Source organism: Cajanus cajan, chromosome 1 (genome assembly GCF_000230855.2).
Source record: "Cajanus cajan strain Asha chromosome 1, NIPB_CcT2T_4, whole genome shotgun sequence".
NCBI lineage: Eukaryota > Viridiplantae > Streptophyta > Magnoliopsida > Fabales > Fabaceae > Cajanus > Cajanus cajan.
In genome coordinates, this window is record NC_138517.1 from 61,225,064 (window position 1) to 61,242,268 (window position 17,205).

The 17,205-nt window shown below is 43.6% G+C and overlaps 1 protein-coding gene across 3 annotated transcripts in view; it reads right to left on the reverse strand.

Annotated features, from left to right (window-relative positions):
- Nucleotides 1-12,079: 12,079 nt before the first annotated feature.
- Nucleotides 12,080-17,205, reverse strand: part of LOC109792801 (maltase-glucoamylase, intestinal protein) — a 30,001-nt gene continuing 24,875 nt past the window's right edge. For 2 of the 3 annotated variants that reach the window (XM_083061313.1, XM_083061309.1), the window contains exon 4: nt 12,080-12,561. In XM_083061313.1, the coding sequence (XP_082917439.1) occupies nt 12,274-12,561 (288 nt within the window). In that variant the 3' untranslated portion in view covers nt 12,080-12,273. The remainder of the gene's footprint in view (nt 12,562-17,205) is intronic. The other variant, XM_083061318.1, reaches the window with a different exon arrangement.

Consider the following 17,205-nt stretch of genomic DNA (forward strand, 5'->3'; position numbering starts at 1 on the left):
TTTTATTCATTAAAGAAAGTGTACAACTTTATACAATGCTTTGAAGCAATTTTTTACAATAAGAGAAAAGCCGGTAAAAACCCACAGGCGGGTTCATGTTTCTTTGCCACTCATCTTCGGCTTCCTCGACGTGACGACCCATTGCTTTAATCTGTGTATGGACCGCTTGGCTCATATCGTCACTGATTTTCTGAGCCTCCTTCGCTTTCTGAGTATAGTAGTTGATCATGGCCTGTAGCTCATTAAGCTCGTCTTCGGCTCGATCCTTCTCCTCTCGGAGTCTAGCCATTTGTGCTAGTCCCTCCCTTTCCTTTTTGCGGAAAATGGAAAGGTTTGCGGCTTGTTGTTGAGCAACTTCCCGCCATTGTTGTGCATCGGATCGAGTCAAGAGCAGATCGTCTTGCATGTTCTTGATCAACTGTGCCTGCCTTGCATGTTCGGCTTCAAGGTATGCTATCTTTGCGTTGACTTCTTGGAGTTGACTACTCGGTTCAACCTTTGGCATTTTGGATGCCCGAGTAGTCTCCTCGTTGAGGTTAGCACACTCATCCTTGAGCCGCTCTATCTCGTGGTCTTTTTTCTTGCATTGCCTTTGAAGACCATCAATAGTAAAACTGGATTCTTCATTTTTTTCTTCAAGAAATCTCATTTGAGCTTCCATACTTTCCAGCTTTTTGGTCACGGCGTCGACTTGTTCTTGCATTAACCTCCTTGTGGTTGTGGTTGCGCAAGGGGTGGATGGTTGAGACACCCCTCTCTCGTTCCTCCATATCTCATAGTCGGTGGAGGCGGATACCCGAGGCTTTCCAAGCTCTCGATCTTCCTCATAGATTGGTTTCTCCCACGCTCTAATGACGGCGTGCATGTCCCTCTGATGTTCGGAATCGAAGAAGAAACACAACCCTCCAAGCTCCTCTTTAGTAGGAACAATTTGAGTCCTCATGAGTTGCCTCATAGCCAATCTAGGTGAATAAGTTATGCAACCTCTGAGGCCCATTAATGGTATGCTTGGATAATTGCCGCATCTTGTCAATACATTGTTTGGACGGAACCAAGGACAAACCCACGTGAAGTGCTCAATACTCCACTGTTCCATCTCTTCCTTCCACTCGGAAGCATACCGGCGGCGTACGGGGATCTTCGAAAAACTTCTCAAAGGATCGGGCAAAGTCCCCATATGACTAGAGGCATAAAAGTGTGTGATGCCCCACACATACAACAAGGAGGTACAGCATCGGATAGTTTTCCCTTGCTTCTGTTGAGATAGGCTGACAGAAAGCAAGGTGTCGGCAAGAATGGCAGGCACGGGACTCTTCATATGTACGTCCCAAGCGAAGAAGGCGTCCATGGCAGCATGGTCCACTGTGTTAGCGTGAAAGGGGAATAGGATCGTCCCAAACACAGCTAACGCAAGAGTCTTGTTGAAAGCTAACCAATCTCCCTCACTAGCCAAGGAAGAAAGGTGGTCTTCGATCATAACAAGCTTCCAACCCTTGATACTGCCGTTCCCCACTAAAGCAGATAATCGTGGTGGTAGTTTGACCTGAGTGGCTACTCTCTCTACGGCCACATGGTTCCCCTGAAAAAGGTAGACCCCAGCTGATTTAGGCCACCGTAACATGAGCTCGTACTCCTCTAGAGTAGGAACCAGGTCAAACTGGGGGAACTCAAAACAGTGCAGATCGGGACTCCAGAAATGAACCAATGCCCTCAGAAAAGCCGGATCCACACAAATCCTCATCAAATCGAGAACTCGCCCATAAGATTTCTCAAACTCGACGCGAGCCTCTCTTGACATCAAGGTACAGAGGTGATCCAACCTCTCAGCACGGTATAATAGGAAGTCCACTTTCTTTAATGGCCTTTGCACCTCCCTAGACCTCTCCATAATCTACAATATAATGCATGATATGAGATGATGGCGATGAATATGCATGCATAGTGTTTATTTAACTAAGCATTATCATGTTTTTGGGATTTTCCTAATATGATGCATGATATTGCTTGGTTTGGGTAAATATCATTATTTTTTGATATTTTGTACCTTTTTGTATTTCTTGTATTTTTGGGTGAAAAGGAAAACTACCTATATGAATGCAATAAAGGTAGATGTTAACACCACGTACTAGAAGATCCTTATTTCTATTTATTTTTATTTTACTAGGGATGTTGTATGTTTAAAGAATGCAAATGTATGCTCATACAATGTCACATAAAAATGCACACACAATTCACTCATCCACGAACAGTCACGAGCAAATTACGAGGTAGGGGTCTCCTGCAGAAAAGTGCATATTCAAGGAGGATCTAACTGTTCTCACCAGTCCAAGGCCCCCAAGGTGCCCCCATTATAGGGACCCAATTCCTCTCGTCGTAGGTCGATGGAAAGCTCCAACGCACCGTCGGACTCAAGTTCATGGTTATCACCTTGAGTGATGTTTTCCGACAACGGTCTACGGGCACCTATAGACCCATTCGACAACCGGCCGTACTAACATCCACTCCCTATGGTTAATCACTCATGCCCCCGGGTATAGAGGGAACTGTTGTGTGCAAAGGTTTGTGTGCAGTTTTTATTTCAAACAATTGCGGAATTTAAACATACAACAGTTATTTAAAGCCATATAATAAAACATATTATAATACAAGCAAGGGGTAATGAAGTAGTTTTAACTATTATTTGTTAAAAATAATCTGTCACTAAATGGGACTGACTCTCGAGGCTTCCCCAGTGGAGTCGCCATCTGTCGCCACCGGCCCGAAACGGGGCTTTCGGCATTCGCGAAGGATGGTTGGACTCTTTTATTTGTTTAAAAATGTTGATTGCTAGAATGACTTATTCTCAAACTGAGACCTCGTCAAACGAGCAATTTTATTAAATGTCTCACCAATCCATATTAATCCCAAGCGGGACCCTCCATGGATTAGTGGTTTTCGCAAAAGGAGGGTTCGTGGAGTCGCCACCAATGTTTTGCTCAAAACATTGGAAAAAGGGATAAGGCAATTGATTTTATAAATCAACTTTGGCCATTACAACCAGAGTCGGGTAAGGGAGTCGGTTACGCGTGGGGAAGGTGTTAGCACCCCACAGCGCCCCTTTCGGGTTCCCTATGACAGATTATTTCTAAAATAATAGCGTAAGATTACTAAATTACCCCTATTTATTATAAGCGATTATAAATTAACTATCTACATGATGACAGTTTAAATATGCACACAGAAAGCAGTAAAAGGAAGGATTTAAGAAGAAACCTCTTGAAGCGTGCTTTTATATATTGAGTAAAACTGGGAAGCTTTTTGGCGTTCCCTCGCTCTACAAGCTCGCTCGCTCCTTCCTAAAAACTTTTGACTATGGAAATCCGGAGGATTTCCCTTCGACTAGGTTCGAATCTCCAAGCTAAGTGCTCGGAATTCCAGAACTTCGTCGGATCGACTCCCAGAGAGATTTCTAGGGCAGAACACTGCTCAAAAACCCCAGAATACTCAAGGAGGGAGTCAAAACTGAGTGAAAAAGTGTCGAATGACGTCCAATTGACGTCATATTTATAGGGAATAGGCGCAATACGGCCTACAGGGGCAATACGGCCGTATTGAAATTTTTGAACTTCAATACGGTCGTATTGAAGTTCAATACGGTCGTATTGAAATTCAGAAATTTCAATACGCCCGTATTGAGTTCGCTGCGGTTGTATTGAAGTGTCAATACGGTCGTATTGACTTCAGTACGACCGTATTGAAGTGTCAATACGGTCGTATTGACTTTAGTACGGCCGTATTGGGCTTTTTCCCTCCACTTCCTTATTTTGAGCTATTCTAAGACCTCTAGACCTACAGAGAACCCTCCTAGGGCCTTCGAGGAGTCCTTCTGGCTGATTATCCTTCAGTCTTCGAGAGTCTTCAAGCTTTATTTCCAACCCGGACAATTTTAGGGGTCTACAGGGGGTCCTGTCATTAGGCAACCTTCTGACGCTGCTAGGGGAGGAAGACAGGGTGGAGGTGCCACTCTCAGATGTTACAGGTGTGATGGGCCCCATTTTGTCAAGGATTGTCCACACATGGAGAGCCAGTGTTTCAAGTGCCATTAGATGGGTCATGAGTCGACTAATTGTCCCGCTAGGAACAGACCGGAGAGAGATGCCCAGAGGGGTGGTTGATGGAATAACACTAAGGCCGAGAAGACCAAGAGGTGATATATTAAAGGAGGCAAGAGGAATGGGTTAGTGAGGCCACTTTTGGACCTTAGCTCCTAAGTTCTTGTTAATCATAGAATTTATTTTACTTGTATTTCCAATTTTACCCTTGTATTTTGGGGTGTTTAGGACTTAGAATTTATTTTCCCTTGTATTTCCCTTTTTACCCTTGTATTATGGGGTGCTCTAGATGATTAGGGTTTTTAATTTTGGGCTAGGGTGTTAACTAGAAGGGTGACACATTTTTTTGGTGTTCATTGGATCTATTTTTGGTGTTAGAAAGGCTTAGGCCCAAGTGGAGGGCAAAGGTTGCATGGTCTTATCATGCACCTAGATATAGCCAATCTAAACCCAAAGATTCCATCCTTGGCCACCAAGTTGCATCTAGGGTTCATTTGCATTTCATTTGGAATGCATTTTCCTACTCCAAATGCAACCCTAGATGCCTCCCCTCCTATAAATACCCAACACCCCACACCTTGTAAATACTTTGGATATTGAATATAAAGAGAGCCTTTAGTGCCTTTATATCTTTCCTTAGTCACCCTTGGCTATTTTCGGCCAAACCCTACCATATCCACCTTGAGAGAAACAACCCTAGAAGTGGCCTTCATCATCATAAAGTGAGCCAACCCTAGAGTACCATTCTCAAGCATTTCCTCAAACACCTTCTACCCAACCTTCATTTTCGTCCATTCCATCATCATCCACCCTAAAACCTTGGTCCACCTTTGAAGAACTTGATCCTTGGAGAAGGTGTCCTCCTCCTTGCTCATCATCTCAAGTTCATGCAAGTAAGGATGCCATCAGTGGTGCCCAGAGAGGCGATGCTTAGAGGGGTGACAGACCCACTACAGCTGGTAAAGTATTCGCTTTGACTGGGGCTGAAGCTTCTACTTCCTCAGATCTCGTGAAGGGAAAGGGTAGAGCTGCTGGTAAGGATGTGATGATTCTTTTTGACTCTGGTGCTTTGCATTCCTTTATATCTTATGCTTGTGCTGCTATGCTGGGTGTGCCTGTGTGTGATTTGGGGTTGAGACTGCTAGTGTCGATGCCCGCTTCTACTTCGATAGTTGCTTCTGAGTTGTGTGCTGGCTGTCTTATTGTTGTGAATGAGAAGAGGTACAAGGTGAACCTGATCTGTTTACCTTTGGTGGATATTGACATAATCTTAGGGATTGATTGGTTGTCTGCCAATCGCATCCTTATAGATTGTGCCAATAGGCGGTTGATCTTTCCTCAGGTGGAGGAGGAGCTGTTGATTTCAGCTGGTCAAGCTGAATCATTGCTGAGAGATGGAGCAAAGTTCTTTCTTCTGCTTGCTGCTATGAGTGTGGAGACTGAGAGAGTTATAGCTGATATTGATGTGGTGAGGGACTTTTTTGAGGTGTTCCCTGATGAGGTGTCGGGATTGCCTCCTGTTAGGGAGATGGAGTTTAGCATTGACTTGGTTCTAGGTGCGGGGCTAGTGTCGGTGGCTCCCTATAGGATGCCTCTTGCTGAGCTAGTTGAGTTGAAGGGTCAGTTGGAGGACCTGCTGGAGAAGCAGTTGGTGCGACTGAGTGTATGTCGTGGGGTGCTCCTGTGTTGTTGGTAAAGAAGAAGGATGGAGGTAGTCGACTGTGTGTCGATTTCTGGCTGTTGAACAAGTTGACCATTAAGAACAAATATCCACTTCCTCGAATAGATGACTTAATGGATCAACTAAGGGGAGCATCCGTTTTCTCGAAGATTGACTTGAGGTCGGGTTATCACCAGATTAGGGTGAAGGAGAGTGACATACCGAAGACTTCTTTCATGACTAGCTATGGTCACTACAAATATGTTGTGATGTCGTTCGGTGTGACCAGCGCCCCAGCTGTGTTCATGGATTACATGAATAGGATTTTCCAGCCCTTCTTGGATAAATTCGTGGTGGTATTTATTGATGACATCCTGATTTATTCAAGGACCCCGGAGGAGCATGGAGAGCACTTGCGGTTGGTGCTGGAGATTTTGAAGGCGAAGCAGCTGTACGCTAAGCTTTCAAAATGTGAGTTCTGGTTGAATGAAGTGAAGTTCTTGGGACATGTGATCTCAGCTGAGGGGATTGCTGTTGATCCGGCTAAGGTAGAGTCGGTGTTGCAGTGGGAGCGTCCAAGGACTGTCACTAATATTCGGAGCTTTGTGGGTTTAGCGGGTTACTATCAAAGGTTCATTGAAGGATTCTCTAAGATAGTAGCGCCTCTGACCCAGCTGACAAGGAAGGAGCAGCCATTCATTTGGACAGATGCTTGTGAGCGGAGCTTTGATGAGCTGAAGAGGAGGTTGACTACTTCTCATGTGCTGGTGTTGCTAGATTCTGGTGAACCCTTTGATGTGTACTGTGATGCTTCTCACCAGGGTCTGGGGTGCATGCTGATGCAAAACAGGAAAGTAGTGGCATATGCTTCAAGGCAACTGAAGAATCATGAGAGGAATTATCCCACTCACGACTTGGAGTTAGCAGTTGTGGTGTTTGTCTTGAAGATATGGAGACATTATTTGTATGGTGCTCGGTTCAGTGTCTTCATTGATCACAAGAGTCTGAAGTATCTGTTTGATCAGAAGGAGTTGAACATGAGGCAGAGACGGTGGATGGAATTTTTGAAGGATTATGATTTCCAGTTGATGTATCATCTTGGTAAGGCCAATGTTGTGGCGGATGCGTTGAGTAGGAAATCCATCCACATGTCTAGTATGATGGTGAGAGAGTTGGAGCTGGTTGAGGAGTTCAGAGATCTGAACCTCTGTGTGGAGTTAGCTCAGGATCACATTAGTTGTGGGATGATTACCATAACTAGTGAGTTCTTGAGGCAGGTTGGACTTAAGCAATTGCAAGATGTGGAACTGGTGAAACTTCTTGGTTTGCTGGGTACCGAGAAGGCTGTTGGCTTTGAGCTGGGTGAAGATGGAATCTTGAGGTTCAAAGGCAGAATTTGCCTACCTCAAGATGCTGAGCTGAGGAGAGCTGTGTTGGAGGAAGGCCACAAAAGCAGACTTAGCATACATTCGGGTATGACTAAGATGTACCAAGACCTCAAGAAGACTTTTTGGTGGTCTGGTATGAAGAGGGAGATAGCTGAATATGTGGCGGCCTATCTGACCTGTTAAAAGGCAAAGGTTGAGCATCAGAAGCCGAGTGGGTTGATGCAGCAGATAGAGATTCCGGAATGGAAGTGGGATAGTATCAGTATGGACTTCATCGTCGGGTTGCCTAGGTCAGCTAGGAATAGTGATGCTATCTGGGTGATTGTTGATCGGTTGACCAAGTATGCACATTTCTTGCCTGTCAACATCAAGTGGTCCTTGGAGAAGCTGACGCAGTTGTATGTGAGGGAAATAGTACGGTTGCACGGGGTGCCTTCCAGTATTATTTCAGACAGAGATCCAAGGTTCACTTCCAGATTTTGGCAGAGTCTACATCAAGCCTTAGGCACGAAGCTGAAGCTGAGTTCTGCTTATCATCCGCAGACGGATGGTCAGTCAAAGAGGAAAATCAAGTCCTTGGAGGATCTGTTGAGGGCATGTATGTTAGACCACTTGGGTAGCTGGGAGGAGGTCCTACTGTTGGTTGAGTTCACGTACAATAATAGCTTTCATGCTAGTATTGGGATGGCGCCGTTTGAAGCCTTGTATGGCAGAAGATGTAGGACTCCTCTGTGCTGGTATCAGGATGGTGAGTCAGTGGTTGTGGGACCGGAACTGATCCTACAGACTACTGAGAAAGTGAAGATGATTCAGGAGAAAATGAAGACCACTCAGAGTAGGCAGAAATCTTATGCTGATAAAAGGCGCAAGCCTTTGGAGTTTACTGAAGGGGAACATGTGTTTCTGAAGGTGACCCCGACTTTTGGTGTGGGTAGAGCAGCTAAAGGCAAGGAAGTTGACACTGAGGTTTGTTGGTCCCTATCAGATCATACAGCGTGTGGATCCGGTTGCTTATCGGTTGGCTTTGCCACCGTCTCTTTCAAACCTACACGATGTATTTCATGTGTCCCAGTTGAGGAAGTATGTCCATGACCCAAGTCATGTGGTGGAGCTGGATGATGTGCAGGTGAAGGAGAATTTGACTTTTGAGAAGTTTCCAGTAGCTGTGGTTGATCATAAACTGAAGGAGCTGAGGGGCAAGTCTATTGCTCTGGTGAAGGTGTTGTGGGATGCAGCTACCGGTGAGGCTACTTGGGAGGTGGAACAGTAGTGCAAGGAGCGGTATCCATTTCTTTTCCCAAGTAAGTCTGTTTTCGGGGACGAAAACTTTTGTTGTTGGGGAGGTTGTGAGACCCTGCTTTTTCCTTTTCCTTCTTCCGCTCTCACTCACAACACTCTCTACTCTCACTTTGCTGATTCTCTCCTTCAACCTGGTGTTTCTTTGTTTGGATTCAAGGTGCTGATCCTTGAGGGTTTGGACTTGCTGTGGTGCGGATATTCTTTTCTCCTTTTCTCTTCCCCTTTCTAGCTCGTCTCTTTCCTCGGAAGCTCGAATTTCTTCACCGAGGTAAGGGAAGCTAGGTTTTTGCGGTTTTTGGTTGCGGATGAGCCCTAGAAGCTCATTAGATGCTTGTTGATGGCTGATCTTGGCTCTAATTGAAGAAAATTCGTTTTCGGGTTTCGTGGTTTCGGGTAAAAATTTGGGGTTTTCATTGATTTGTGGTTGCATGAGTAAAAAGATGTTGTTTTTGAACCTTTTGATGTAAATGTGAACTATTAGATGGTTTGCATGTGGATTTCCTGGCTATCTTTGCAGATTTTTGAAGAGATTTTTGAACTTTGGGAGTTGTTGCTGAGCTTCGCGCTGGGCGCCGTTCTTCGCGCCGAGCGTGTGACCATCAGGGGATCCATTTAGGCAAGCCTGCCGGGTGCAAAGGTGTGTGCCGGGCGAGCTTGAAAATGTGAGCCTTTGGATGGCCCACGCCGGGCGTGACTTGGACCACGCCAGGCGCGATATCAGTTATGACATGTTTTGGGTTTTCTGGTGCTGCGCTGGGCGCGATTCTGTCGCGCTGGGCGCGAAGACTCCTTGGGAGTCTCTTCCATGGGGGCACCAGGCGCAATTCGAATTGCGCTGGGCGCGAGACCTTGGGAGGTCTCTGCCTTCCCCGCGCTGGGCTCGGGTTAGGGCGCGCCGGGCGCATGAGACTCTTTAGAGTCTCTACCTAGGTCTGCGCTGGGCACAATTGGTATTGCGCCAGGCACGGGTGAGCCTTGGGCTCTCTGGCTGGGTCACGCCAGGCGCGGGCACTCTTGCGCCGAGCGTGCTGGCCCCTGGTGCTCTCTGGTTGTGCCACGTCGGGCGCGACCATGAGTGCACCGGGCGCGTATGATGAGGTGGAATTATATGCTGAAATTGTTGATAGATGTTGTTTATGCCGAACTAACCTGTAATTGATGAATATGCTGTGCTGACTAGGTGATAATGCTGAATAATGATGTTAAGCTGTAATAGAGGTATATTGTCGTGCTAAGATGGGCTGTTATTGATGATTTTTAAATGTTGAATTATAATATTATTGTACTATAGACTATTGAGCTGAGTTGTGAGTAGTAAGTTGTGCTGAATACTACTTAGGTGTGTTGTATGCTGATTTGCTGTGTTGTGTTATGATGTGAGCTGTGTTAGCTGGGCTGTTAAGTTGTGTTGTGTGATGTTTTGCCACTAAGTGGTGCTGTTATAGCCGCTAAGTCGGTGCTGTTATTGCCGCTAAGCGGTGCTATTATAGCCACTAGAGTGGTGCTATTATTGCTGCTATGCAGTGCTGGTATTGCCGTTTTGCGGTGCTGATATTGCTAAATGTTGTGATGTATTATAAGCTGATCGATGTGCTGATAGCTGTAGCTATTTTCCATTCATATTGTTATATATGTATGTTGATTTCTTTTCACTAGCTTACCCTTTGTTGTTTCCATTGTGTTGGACTGTGATGATCATACATTGTATGGAAGCAGATTAGGGATAGGTTGGTGGCTAGTGGTAAGTCTGCAGCAGGCAGATAGAGCTTATTCTCTTGGGTGTTTTGTTGTTTTAAGCTACTTGGTGTAGTAGCTATTGATGTATTTTGTACACTTTAACTCTATCCAGACTTGGGCCATGTATATATATATATTCTAGACACTATATGTATACACTTGTTCCTTTCTGCATGGTGTTTCTAGTGTGCCATGCCGTGTGTAGAGACCAGTCGGGTCGTTACATGTGGCCTCTCCCTAGACACTTGAAACATTTTATATCACTAGTCTTTGTGCTAGTGTGTGGAGTGTGGGTACCTTTACCCTTCTCTTTGTTCTTATCCTTATTCTTAGCTAATTCCTTGGAGGGTTCTAAAATATTTTTCTTTTCAAAATATTTTTCCTCCTCCATGTAGTCTTTCCTAAGAGATCTAGAGTGGGAGCTTTCTCTTTTAGAAGAAGATTTTCTTAACATTTGTTGTTCTACCCTTACACAAAGTTGAACTAAGTCATTTAAGTCCCTGTAGGGTAGTAGCTCCACTTGGTCTCTAACCTCTAAGTCAAGACCACTTAGGAATCTAGCTACAGTGGTGGCTTCCTCCTCTCTAATACATGCCCTCATCATGTATAGCTCCATTTGTTGCATATATTGTTCAATAGTCATATCTTTTTGTTGGAGCCTTTGGAGCTTGTTCATAAGCTCCCTACCATAATAAGAGGGAATGTGTCTCCTCCTCAATGCACTCCTAAGATCATTCCAATATTGGATAGGAGGATCATTGTGGAGGCGCCTCTCTCTTTCCAAAGAGGTCCACCAATACATTGCATGCCTTTGAAAGCTAAGGGTTGCAAGTGGCACTTTTCTCTCTTCACTCACCTTGTGGCAAGCAAAGAGTTGCTCTACCTTCATCTCCCAATCAAGGTAGGCTTCCACATCATCCTTCCCAAAAAATTGAGGGAGATCCACCTTGGATTCCCTAGGTTTAATAGTTCTTCTAAGGGAAGGTTGATAATGGTTACCCACGTTAAGGCTTTCATTAGGAGATGTGTATTGTGAGTGGGTGCTCCTACTCCTTCTCTTTTGTTTTATCATTTCTTCTTTAAGCTTTTCTTCTTCTTGTCTAAGAATTCTCAATTCCTCCTCTAGATAAGCAAGTTGGGCTTCTTTTTCAATTTTCTTTTTCTTTTTGAATGGCCTCTTGCTTTCTCCATAGTTTAAGTGATTTGAGCTCTTTTGTTAAGTAAGAAAGACTTTTTGGAGAGCCCTCACTTTCACTAGGATAGGAATCTTGAGACATTTTTAGAAAAAAAGGATTTTCACACAAAAATAGTTTTTAAAGAAAATAATAGTTTTGAAGTGCTAGACTTGGCACTTGGAGGTCTAAGAGTACAAATTGAACTTTGGACGGAGGTGAGCTACTAAAGAGCCACTTAATAACCAAGCCTCTTCAAGTAGAAATCTCTAAACCCCTTTGTACTTTGCCTTTCACAAAATGTTTTCACAAAGTTCTTTTCAAAAGAAAAATAACAAGCAAGTGCCTAGTGTGTACAATTAAGCAATGTAATCAAGACTTTAAATCATAAATTGCTTGAAAACATAAATGGCATGAAAACATAAATTGCTTGAAAACTTAAATTGTTGAAAACATAAATTGCTTAAAACATAAATTACATGAAAACCTAAATTGCATGAAAACTTAAAGACAAGAAAACATAAACTAGGCATTTAAGGCAAGTAAACCTAGATGAGAGCTTGGAAAGTACCAAAGACTTCCAAGGACCACTCTCACAAGCACTAAACGTTTTTACCTATTTGAAAACAATAATGAGAGATGGAGTTACACCAAAGGCACTCCAAGACACTCCTAATAAAGGCCTTGTACAAAAATGAGAAAAATTAAAATTTACAAGAAATGAAATGCAAATTTACACCAAATGAAATGCAAATTTACACCAAATAAAATGTAAATTCACACCAAATGAAATGCAAGTTCACACTAAGTGAAATGTAGTGGCTGCACCAAATTTTAGAAATCAAAATTCAGCCACTAAAGTAGTGACAAATTTAGAGATGGATTTAACAAGGAAAATTTTTTAAACAAAAATTTCTGTCTCTAAACTAGTCACTAGTTTTTTTTACAAACTTTCTAAAAAATTGTTGTTGTGTCCTTTTCCAAGTTTCTCCCAAGTGCAGCAACCTCTCCAAGTGTATCTCTCCTCTCTTAGGAATAACCTTGATGTTGGTTATTCCTAGGTGTTTGTCTCCCACCAATAGTTTTCCACCAAAGAGAATAGAAATCTCATAGGCTTCCACAAACACTTCAAGATGATATCCTTGTACTTGGCTTTCCACACCTTCAAAGAGGCACTCAACACACCTTAAGTTGATGGAGTTATATAGGAAAAACTGAAAAAGCACAATTAGGAAAAGATACACCAAGTGGTAGAATTAAAGAGACAAGACTAGAAAGAGTTCCAATGAAAGACAGACAACAAATAAGGCACCAATGAAGCAAGCACTCAAAGGAGTCTCCTATCAATGGCTCTAGAGTGGATTACAAAATTAAAAGCTAAGATTACAAAATAAAATAAGACTCAAACAATCAATATGTGGCTGGACAGAAAATTTACAAGGCAAGCAAACCAAAATCATAAAGCAATTTCACACAAAATTTATACTCCTTGGCTTTTTCTTGTACTCTTTCTTTATGAATCTTTTTGTAACTTCTTTTACCCTTTTTCTTTTTCTTTTTGTACAGGAGTTTAATGCCTTTTAAACATGTAATAATCTCGAAATTAAAGAACTAAAATTGCTTCCAAATAATTCCACAAAACAAGAGGTATACTAGTGAGAATGCTTTAGAGTCATGCCGTTTGGTTTAAAAAATGCAAGTGCAACATATCAACGATTGATGGACAGGATTCTGGTTAACATGATAGGAAGAAATGTAGAAGCGTATGTAGACGATATAGTGGTGAAGTCGGATTCTGGACAATCACAGGTTGTTGATCTCTAAGAACTCTTCGACACAATCAACAAGTATCACCTGAAACTTAATCCAGATAAGTGTTCATTTGAGGTAAAAGCAGGTAAGTTTCTAGGATTTTTATTGTTTCATAGAGGAATAGAGGCTAACCCAGAAAGATGCTCGGCAGTGATCAACATGTGAATCCCACAAAACGTCAAAGAAGTACAACAATTAACAAAGAGAATCATATCTCTTTCTCGTTTTGTGGCTCGAATAGCAGACAAGGCTATTCCTTTTTTCCAGTGTCTCAAAAAGAATGAAAATTTTAGGTGGACAAAAGAATGTGAAAAAGCTTTTTGTTGTTTAAAAGAATGTCTCGGAAGCCCCCCCGTTCTATCCAAACCGATTGAGGGATACCCACTTCTACTATATGTAGCAGTATTTGACCAAGCAATGAGCACTGCACTAGTTCAAGATGTGAAAAATAAAGACCAAAGACTCATTTATTTTGTAAGTAAAGTGTTTCAAGGCGCGGAAATACGATACAACAAAATAAAGAAGGTGGCTTTAGCCATCTTGGTTACGACTCGAAAATTGAGACATTACTTCCAGTCATATCAAGTGGTAGTTCGAACAGATCATCTAGTACGACAAGTCCTTCATAAACCCGATCTAGCAGGACGGATGATGAAATGGGAAATTGAATTATCCGAATATGGATTACAATATGAGATGAGAGGTCTAATAAAAAGTCAAGCTTTGGTTGATTTCATCCTTGAACTAACCAATCCGATTGAGCAAGGAGTTGATAAGGAGACAACATGGGTCCTATCTGTGGATAGGTCATCCAATGTTAAAGGAAGTGGGGCTGGTATTATTCTCGAAGGTCCAGAAGGGGTTCTCATCGAACAATCATTGATGTTTGAGTTCAAGGCGAGCAATAACCAGGCAAAATATGAAGCTTTGTTAGCTGGAATGGTGTTGGCACAAGAAATGGGTGTGACGAATTTAGATGCTAAAAGTGATTCTCAATTGGTGACAGGACAAGTCATTGGGAACTTTCAAGCAAAGGACCCACAATTAGCTCAATATTTGGAAAAGGTTAGAACAGTGGCTTCTTTATTCACCAAATTTTCTCTTGTCCATGTACCTAGAGAGCAAAATTTTCGTGTTGATTTACTCTCCAAATTGGCGAGTACAAAGAGACCGGGAAATAGCCGATCTGTGATATAGGCGACTCTAAAGAAGCCAAGCATATATGTAGGTGAAGGGGAGATAATGTTTGTGCAAGATGAGCAAGACTCATGGATGGGTCCCATAATCGCATTTTTGGAAGAAGGTAAACTCCCGACAGATGCTCGTGTAGCTAGAATGTTAAGTAAAGATTTAGCTAGGTATACCATATTAAGGAGAAAACTCTACAAGAGAGGTTTCAGTACTCCCCTGTTGAGATGTTTATCCCCAGTTCAAGCGTCTCGAGTAATTGCTGAAATACACGAGGGAGTTTGTGGAAGCCACTGTCGCCACCGGCCCGAAACGGGCTTTCGGCATTCGCGAAGGATGGTTGGACTCGTTTTATTTGTTTGAAAATGTGGATTGCTAGAATGACTTATTCTCAAACTGAGACCTCGTCAAACGAGCAATTTTATTAAAAGGCTCACCAATCCATATTAATCCCAAGCGGGACCCTCCATGGATTAGTGGTTTTCGTAAAAGGAGGGTTCGTGGAGTCGCCACCAATGTTTTACTCAAAACATTGGAAAAAGGGATAAGGCAATTGATTAAAAATCAACTTTGGCCATTACAACCAGAGTTGGGTAAGGGAGTCGGTTACGCGTGGGGAAGGTGTTAGCACCCCACGGCGCCCCTTTCGGGTTCCCTATGACAGATTATTTTCTAAAATAACAGCGTAAAATTACTAAATTACCCCTATTTATTCTAAACAATTATGAATTGACTATCTACATGATGACAGTTTAAATATGCACACAGAAAGCAGTAAAAGGAAGGATTGAAGGGAAACCTCTTGAAGCGTGCTTTTTATAAAAAATGAACTGGGAAGCGTTTTGGCGTTCCCTCGCTCTACAAGCCCGCTCCTCGCTCTCCTAGAACAAAATTTTAACTAAGGGAATCAAAGAGATTTCCCCTCGACTAGGTTCGATCCTCAAGCAAAATGGCTCGGGCTCAAGAACTTCGTCGGATCAACTCTCCGAGTGATTTCTAGGGCAGAACACTGCTCAAAAACCCCAGAATACTCAAGGAGAGGGTTCAAACTATGTTGAAAAGTGTGGAATGACGTCCAATTGACGTCATATTTATAGGGAATAGGCGCAATACGGCCTACGGGAGCAATACGGCCGTATTGAAATTTTTGAACTTCAATACGGTCGTATTGAGTTCAATACGGCCGTATTGAAGTTCAGAAATTTCAATGCGCCCGTATTGAGTTCACAGCGGCTGCATTGAAGTGTCAATACGGGCGTATTGATTTCAGTACGGCCGTATTGAAGTTTCAGAAACTTCAATACGCCGTATTGAGTTCGCTGCGGCCGTATTGAAGCTTCAATACGGCCGTATTGAATGCAGTACGGCCGTATTGGGCTTTTTCCTTCCACTTCGTTATTTTGAGCTATTCTAAGACCTCTAGACCTACAGAGAACCCTCCTAGGGCCTTCCAGGAGTCCTTCTGGCTGATCTTCCTTCAGTCTTCGAGAGTCTTCAAGCTTTATTTCCGACCCGGACAATTTTAGGGGTCTACAGCTGCCCCCCCCTTTACTTAGTCGGACGGCCTCTTGGTGTATCGGCTGACAAGTAAAGGAGTTGACCCAATTGTCCGGGTATTGTGCCGACCTTCTGACTTGTAGCGTCTTCCGGTAGGAAAATGTTGAGTAGCCTCTCCAGGTGGGTGCATACCTCGGCGCTTCTGACATCCTCGGTAGCTGAGTTTACCTTCTCCAAGGTCAACTTCACTCGACGCTCGAGCTGGAAGTTGGACATCAACGCACCTCTGATGACGCTGATGGTTGAGTACCGCCTCTCCAGGCTTAGCTTCACTCTTTGTTCGAGCCGGAAGCTAAGTACCTTTGTGACGACGGTGAGCGGTGTGAGTTTTGCCTCTCCAGGCCTTGCTTTGCTTGTTGCCCAAGCTGGAAGCTGTAAGTACCGTCTCTCCAGGCTTAACTTCACTCTTTGTTCGAGCCGGAAGCTAAGCACCTTTGTGACGACGGTGAGCAGTATGAGTTTTGCCTCTCCAGGCCTTGCTTTGCTTGTTGCCCAAGCTGGAAGCTGTGAGTACCGTCTCTCCAGGCTTAACTTCACTCTTTGTTCGAGCCGGAAGCTAAGTACCCTTATGACAACGGTAAGCGGTGAGTACCCCTTTTCCAGAGATAGCTTCGCTCATTGTCCGAGCCGGAAGCTGCATACCTCCGTGTTTGTGACGACGGGGTAGCGTGAATATCTCCTTTCCAGGGATGCGTGATGATTTTGTCTCCACAGTCCACGATGCTGCTTCGACGGTTGTTTTTTGACTTTGTGCCACTAAGGGCTGGATAACGCAGGGATCCGTCTAGGGGATGTGCAGTTACTCATAGGTTCTTGTGTCCCAACTTTCCATTGCGTAGTTGGTGCCCACTGGGGAATTTTTGATTCCTTTGGGGTGTAGACACAAAGATGCTCTTTCTGATGTGAGCGGTGCCTTATGATTGGCTGACGTCCTTTCGACGTTGGTGGAGTATCCCGGTTATCCTTGTTCGGGTGTCTCTTTTGGTTTTTTGATTTTGCTGCCTCTGTGTAGGCTGTTATCCACTGGGGGATTTTGTCGTTGATTTTGATTAGCCTCTTCTGTTGGGCGTATCAGCTTGACGTTCAATGATTGGCTGAGAGCCAAATTCCACTTGGGGAGTGATTATTGATTTTTATTTTCTTCTCCTTCTGCAGGGATGCCTCTTGAGTAGGCGACTGGGGATTTGGGGATCTTATATATCCCAGAGTATTATTTAGGAAGCCTCTACAGGCTTAGCCTCACTCGACACTCGAGTTGGAGAGCTATCTTCACTGAGGAAGTTTAAGTCCTTTGACTTGGA